General features: G+C 61.8%; 1 protein-coding gene across 1 annotated transcript in view; it reads left to right on the top strand.

The window, feature by feature from the left end:
- Positions 1-1,164, top strand: part of LOC113980390 (sodium/potassium-transporting ATPase subunit alpha-2-like) — a gene marked incomplete at its 5' end in the record, with an annotated part of 2,121 nt that extends 957 nt beyond the window's left edge. The window contains one exon of the mRNA XM_027707607.1: positions 1,051-1,164. Coding sequence (XP_027563408.1) covers positions 1,051-1,156 — 106 coding nt within the window. The remainder of the gene's footprint in view (positions 1-1,050) is intronic.
- Positions 1,165-1,237: the final 73 nt, after the last annotated feature.

The raw sequence follows: 1,237 nt of genomic DNA, 5'->3' as shown, positions 1-1,237 counted from the left end.
TCCCCTAAACCCCCCAAAAAACCCTCTCCTAAACCCCTCCAAAACACCTCCCCTAAGCCCTCCCCACCGGTGCTCAGGACCCCCATCCTGGGTGCCATGGGGTGCCCAGGACCCCCTACTGGGGGAGGTGGGTCCCTGGGACCCCCGTGTGTGGGAATTGGGGTGCCCAGGACCCCTAAACTCAGGTCCTTGGGTGCCCAGGACCCCCATGAGCACAAAATTGAGTGCCCAGGACCCCCAGACACAGGGAGATGAGTGCCCAGGACCCCCATCTGTAGGAATTAGGGTGCCCTGGACCCCCAAACTCAAGGCAGTGGGTACCTGGGACCCCCATCTGTAGGAATTCGGATGCCCTGGACCCCCAAACTCATTGCAGTGGGTACCTGGGACCCCTGTGTGTGGGAATTGGGGTGCCCAGGACCCCCAAACTCAGGGCAGTGGGTGCCCAGGACCCCCATCTGTAGGAATTTGGGTGCCCTGGACCCCCAAACTCATTGCAGTGGGTACCTGGGACCCCCATCTGTAGGAATTCGGATGCCCAGGACCCCCAAACTCAAGTCCTGGGGTGCCCAGGACCCCCATTTGTAGATATTAGGGTGCCCGGGACCACCAAACTCAGGGAAGTGGGTGCCCAGGACCCCCATCTGTAGGAATTCGGGTGCCCAGGACCCCCAAACTCAAGTCCTTGGGTGCCCAGGATCCCCAAACTCAGGTCCTTGGATGGCCAGGATCCCCCTGCCAGGGGCTGTGGGTGCCCAGGACCCCCAAACTCAGGGCAGTGGGTGCCTGGGACCCTCATGTGTGGGAATTTGTGTGCCCAGGACCCCCAAACTCAAGTCCTGGGGTGCCCAGGACCCCCATACGTAGGAATTAGGGTGCCCAGGACCCCCATGAGCAGGGAATTGGGATGCCCAGGACCCCCAAACTCAACTCCTTGGCTGCCTGGCACCCCCGTGAGCAGCCAACCCCCCCCTCCTCACCCACTGGGTGCCCCCCACCCACCCACTGACCCCCCTCCATGTCCCCCCCTCTCTCCCTCCGCTCCCACAGGAACAAAATCCTGATTTTCGGGCTGCTGGAGGAGACGGCGCTGGCGGCGTTCCTGTCCTACTGCCCGGGCATGGGGGTGGCCCTGCGCATGTACCCCCTCAAGTGAGTCTTTGGGGGAAAAAAATCCTCGCTTTCGATTCCCGAAACGGCAAAAAAAAAAAAACAACCCCAAAAACACCCGCGGGAC

This window comes from Neopelma chrysocephalum, unplaced genomic scaffold, assembly GCF_003984885.1.
Source record: "Neopelma chrysocephalum unplaced genomic scaffold, ASM398488v2 Primary Assembly neopelma1_93989, whole genome shotgun sequence".
NCBI classification, from domain to species: domain Eukaryota; kingdom Metazoa; phylum Chordata; class Aves; order Passeriformes; family Pipridae; genus Neopelma; species Neopelma chrysocephalum.
The sequence above is the reverse complement of the archived record's forward strand: the minus strand, read 5'-3'. Positions and strand labels throughout refer to the sequence as shown.